Source organism: Atta cephalotes (assembly GCF_000143395.1).
Source record: "Atta cephalotes unplaced genomic scaffold scaffold00002, whole genome shotgun sequence".
Lineage (NCBI taxonomy): Eukaryota > Metazoa > Arthropoda > Insecta > Hymenoptera > Formicidae > Atta > Atta cephalotes.
Window position 1 is genome coordinate 2895535 of NW_012130066.1, and position 6108 is coordinate 2901642.

Genomic DNA, 6108 nt, shown 5'->3' on the forward strand with positions numbered 1-6108 from the left:
GTTTATTGTATTATTTCTTCACTTCTCTCTCTCTCTCTCTCTCTCTCTCTCTCTCTGAAGATAAAAAAGATGTAGTTTATTGAAAAAACGTCATCTAATCACATCGATGGAAATCGATAGATATTGTTTGATGCACGTCAAAAATCTGTGAACTCAAATTAATCGCACAATCCTATTCCAATACTGCTGCTAATTAGTGTAGCATTAAGCACGGAGATTCGAGTCCTTATCTTCGAGTACGTAATGCCGCGATGCATATATGCGTTAACGTTGAGATGTCACGCGTGCATGCGCACGTGCGTGTATATGCACACATCTGCTTCGATACAGCTAGAGTTTGAGACGATTATCAGGTGCGTATTTGGAGTAATGTGCGTGGTCCGGAAGCTCATGCGGTCGGTAAACTCTCCAAACTATCTCAGATATCCTCTCTTACTCGTTATGAAATGACAAACGATTAAACGACTGAAATTTCTGCAACACGGTTTGCTGATTAAAAATAAAATGTTTAATTAATTTTAACAATGTATTAACGTATGCAAACGTTAAAAGGATTAAAATATTAGCTTTTAAAATTTTTCCTTATACAAAATATATTTTGATGTGTCATCGAAATCCATATTTGATTATACCTGAAAGGAGCGATTTATTTATGGTAATATCGTTAAATTACAAATACATAAGTTATTGCGTCTTAAAGCATGCTTGCGTGAAATTCGATCGAAGTTTATTTCATGTATTATATATAGATACAATAGTTTTGATTTTCACGATAAACGAAAAATCAAAAGAAAAATCTTTGCTGCATGGAATATGCTTGGATAATCTAAGGTACATATATTTATCCATATGCTTAAAGAGTAGAGTCATACGAGGCAAATGGTAATGTATTAATCTTTTAAATACGCGTCAAACATGCACAGACATGATGGATATGTATACTATCTATCGCAATCGACGTTATCAAAATTCCGCGCCGCTCTACGCTCGATACCTTGGTCTGATATCGCGGACGCAACCATCCATACAAATCGGATCTTACTAAATTGGAGTACAATTTTCACGAGCGGAGTTTCACGAGCTCGAGCTACGAAGGTAGGATAAGAAAAAAGAGAAGGGGTGGTAAGATAAAGTCTCTATCCCTCTCTAAGCCGGCCGTGGAAGATGAAGCGAATCAAGTAACAGCGGTGGCTTACGTGCGATGCACCCCTAAACCATCGCTGAGGGAGCATCACGTGGAAATGCGTTACCCACGAAAGATCTGTGCTTAGAATTCTCAAACTCGCTAAATTATATTTCATGTCACGGAGCCGATGATTCTTGAAATACATAAGCCGCGATGATAATCTCATTTCGTTAGTCGTGTTCGGCAGTGTCGCGACGTCCTTCGCACTTCCGGAAATTTATAATGATGGAAAGAAATACAGAATTAATGACGCATGTTTATAGGAGAAAAAAAACATATTTGATCAAGAAAACATATCTTTTGAAATATTGAAGAGAAATTATGTTTACAATTTATACTACATACAATTTATATTAAAGGAAAAAATTATACGTTAATCAAGTATACACTCAGAAAAAATGTATTATATTTTAATAATTATTTGATTAGTAGTTAATATTTAGTCATGATTAAATATTTATACTAAATAAAAAAGACGTAAAGATCGTATGTTTTTATTATAAATTGTATATGTATATGTAAATTACATTTAATCGGTAAAACGATTCCATCGGAGTTTAGTTATTGTCCCCTTAAAATGCATAAAATTGTCCATATCTTTCAAAAGATAGATAGACAATATTTAACAAATTTTTATATTATATATTAATGTTTCAATGATATAAAAGTGTACAAAGATTTATGTAAAATATTAATTAATGTAAAATAATTGATATTTATATATTCTATTTATAATTATTTACAATCAATACATATATATATTAATCAAATAATATATTGTCCAATATATAATATAATTTTCTCTTTCTATTTTATGTATACACATATGATATGTATATATATATATATATATATATATATATATATGTATATATATATATTATACATATTATATATATATTGCATATTCTTTAAATTAGATGTAGCAGAATGCTACAACCAACTGGATTTCTTTTAGTCTCATTCTACTAAGTTGTTATTTTCATTTTCAGTATTGGATGAGCTGTTTATTGCGTCGCCATCTTCGGATGAGTTGATATTCTTATGTCTAGAATTTTGTCAGTTAAAATTATTAATTAATTATTAAATAATTGTCTAAGTTTCTATTTTTTATGTAGAAGTCACATTAGTGATTGTATTTACGAGCGTGTACTTTGTCACTTACGATCTTAAATCAGAAATATTTCAATCGATAAGTATCTTAATTTTGACATCGAATATATCTAACGTAATCACCAATGAAAAACATAATTCTCATTTATATTATTATTACCAGAATTATTATTATTGTCGTTGTTGTCGTTGCTATCAGTTATTTCTGTTCATTATCATTAGCTGTGCTATTGTCTCTATTGTTATTAAGCATATTGTTTTCATTTCCATGAACCGGTTCGTTGTTTCCATCGTCACTATTAGCGTTGTTTCCATCATTATTTTCGGGTGCGCTATTGTTTCCATCGCCTTCTTCAAGTATGCTGTTTCCATTGCTGCTTTCTCCATCGCCATTTTTGGCTGAGTTGTCATTTTCATCCCTAGCATCAGGTGCAGTGTTTTCTTCCTCATCTTCTATTGGGTTATTTCCATCCTCGGCATCGGGTGTGCTGTTGTTTTTATCCTCAGCATTAGGTGCGCTGTTTCCTGCGTTGCCATCTTCTGAGTTGGTATTCTCATCTTCAGCATCAGATGCATTGTTTCCTCCGTTGTCACTTTTGGCTGAATTGTTATTTCTATCCCCTGCGCTGTTGTTTTCATTCTTGGTATCAAGTGCATTATTTCCTCCGTTTTCTTTGGCTGAATTGTTATTTTCATCCTCAGTATCAGGTACGTTGTTTCTTGCATCCTTGGAATCGGGTGCACTATTTCCTTCATTGCCATCTTCGGCTGAGTTATTATTTTTATCCTCTGCATCGGGTACGCTGTTGATCTCATCCCCGATATTGGATGCGTTGTTGCTCTCATCCTTGGTATCAGATGCACTGTTTTTGGCTGAGTCATTATTTTCATCCTCAGCTTCAGGTGCGTTATTTCTTTCATCCTCGACGTTGGTTGCACTATTTCCTCCATTGCCATCTTCGGCTGAGTTGTTATGTCTATTCTCTTCATCGCGTGCGCTGTTGTTTTCATCCTTGGCATCAGGTGCGTTGTTTCCTTTGTTGCTATCTTTGGCTGAGTTGTTATTTTCATTTCCTACATCAGGTGCGCTGTTTCCTCCATTGCCACTTTCAGCTGAATTGTTATTTTTATCTCCTGCATCAGGTGCGCTGTTTCTTTCATCTTTGGTATTGGATGCACTATTTTCTCCATTATTATTTTCAATTGAGTTATTTCTATCCTTGTCTCCTGCATCAGGTGCACTGTTTTCATCAGGTGCGTTCCCATTCTTGGCTGAGTTGTTATTTTCATCTCCGGCATTGGATGCGCTGTTCTCTTTATTGCCATCTTCGGCTGAGTTGTTTCTATCCTTGGCTCCTGCATCAGGTGCGTTGCTATCCTTGGCTGAATTGTTATCTTCAGCATTAGACGCACTATTTCCTTCGTTGCCATCCTTGGCTGAGTTGTTATTTTCATCTCCGGCATTGGATGCGCTGTTCTCTTTATTGCCATCTTCGGCTGAGTTGTAACTTCTATCCCCTGCTTCGCTATTGTTTTCATCTTCGGCATTGGATGCACTGTTGTTTTTATCCCCGGCATCAGGTACGTTATTTCCATTGTTTTCTTCACTATTTTCAGAAGTTTCAGATGTGTTCTTACTTTCTTCGCTGCTAGATGAGCTGCTATCTTCATTATTAGGTATCTTGATAGTTGTACTTGGAGTAGATGTTATTAAAATACTTTTTGCATAACCTTCCACACGTACACGTATTCCTTCTCCATATTTTCCAATAACTATTATAGCTATATTCGTCCGACTGAGTCTTTTCGGTATAAATCGAATTTGTTGATTTCCGATATTTGTGAGTTTAATATGGGTGAATATTGCATTGTTTGGAGTTCTTACACCTATTGTGATTATTATAGGCTTGAAAGAGGGAGGCTGCAATTTATAAATAGGATATTAGTTCATAAATAAGATATTATTCATAAAATTATGAGACTGTGTGAGAAATATTTTTATTTGGTCATTTAAAATCTAAGTATCTAAAACTATATTACTATATAACACTAAAATTTACGAATAATGGATAAAATAATTGTAACAATGCATTGTGTAATTTATGTTTTCCTATACTTATGTTTTAAGTAAATTAATGTAATTGATTGATATGATATAAAGATCAATTAAATTCAAATAGGAAATTTAAAACATATTAGATAAGACTTAATGCAATATTTTTAATATCTACAAAATTTGATATATTATTTATATACGTAAATTAAAATATTTAAAAGCTTTCTGTGAAATTCGATAATTAAAATCTGAATTAAAAAAGATGAATTGTTCTGTTTTTTTATTTAATATATGTACATGAAATAATTACAATCGAATCAGTTATTTACCTTAATAATAATTCTGTCAGTAATGAGATAATCATTTTCTTGACGTTCACCTATGACAAAGTCATTCCGATAAATTCCTATTGGGCTGCAGACAGCCAAAGTAAGACACAAAAGCACAGAAAATAAAATCTTCATCTTAGAAAACTAATTGTGAAGCTAATTCGTTGACTAAAATCATACTGTTCAACTGGTACTTGCCGAACATATTTATATCTTCGCGTTATCAATTCTCATGCTTGGTTCCACAAAGAATCGCACTATATTAACTCTAGATTTCTATCTCGACAATGACAATAGCTTACGTAAGGTTATTTGTTTCATCTTCTGTTTCATCTTCCGTTTCATCTTTCAGGTTGTAGAAATTTCTCGGCATGATGTGTTTTCATTCTTTTGGAGAGAGGAAGAAGCGTGCACTAATTACTTAAATGTAATTATATTTTGAGAGATTTTACAATTTTTAATTTATTTTTATTATCACATGATATATATTATATATTTAAAGAAGTATTACTAATTTTTATATTTAATATTACGATTAAAAGAGCTATTATCATATTAAATAAGCTGCAGTATACACAAAATGATTTCGTGAATGACTGAGTATAATATAGCTTATAAGAAAAGTAATAACAAAACAAATTTATATTTTCAAAATTTTTTAATATGTGTGATTCTCTAAATGATTCTCTTTTATCAGGATGAAACAAAATTAGTGCTATATATTAATATGTATACGTATTGATAAAGCTTTTTTATTTTGTATTATACAATATATTGTAGATTAATATATTACATATTCTATTTTTCATAATATTGTGACATAAAATTGACAGTTAATAAAAAATTAGGGATTTACCGAATATCCGGCTAGTATTTGGTTTCCGGCAATATATGCGACCGAAATTTTATATTGAAATTACGCGCATTCATTATGTGAATATCCTTTTATTATCATTGATATATTTTTTTAAAAATATAGTACCGGATATCCCTAATTTTTATTAAATATCAATTTTATGATATAATATCATAAAAAATAAAATACTGTCATCTCCAATAAAAATATCTTTGTTTCACGATATAATTATCTTCCTATAATTATCTTACATATTTTCAAATATTTCCAGTCCATCGTTATATTAAGGCTGTTTATTGGGGGTCTGATAACGTACCATTGATAAACATTACATGTGTCATTAATAATATCAGAGTTTTCTGACATAAATGTGTTTAATCAGAATCAACTACTACCAAAAAGCAACGTTTAAGAGATATCGCATATAATTTCTACGGAATTGTGGAATATTTCAAAATTTTTGCACGTATATAGGCATGTCTTATTCGTCACATTGTAAACAAAATAAATACTTATTCACTATAATTTTTTTTATCTATCTTATCTATCTTATGTATTTTTCTGCAGA

The 6108-nt window shown here is 31.5% G+C and overlaps 1 protein-coding gene across 1 annotated transcript; it reads right to left on the bottom strand.

The window, feature by feature from the left end:
• Nucleotides 1-2498: 2498 nt before the first annotated feature.
• LOC105622927 (GATA zinc finger domain-containing protein 14-like) lies at nucleotides 2499-4819 on the bottom strand. The gene is made up of 2 exons (XM_012204338.1): nucleotides 4685-4819; nucleotides 2499-4220 (listed from the first exon to the last, which is right to left on the bottom strand). Exons 1-2 carry the CDS (start codon nucleotides 4817-4819, stop codon nucleotides 2499-2501), a joined length of 1857 nt encoding a protein of 618 aa, XP_012059728.1.
• Between the last annotated feature and the right edge of the window lie 1289 nt (nucleotides 4820-6108).

Coding starts and splice junctions, on each gene's coding strand:
- LOC105622927 (XM_012204338.1), bottom strand. CDS start 4,819: ATGAAGATTTTATTTTCTGTGCTTTTGTGTCTTACTTTGGCTGTCTGC. Junction 4,221..4,684: donor CTGACAGAATTATTATTAAG/GTAAATAACTGA, acceptor TATAAATTGCAG/CCTCCCTCTTTCAAGCCTAT.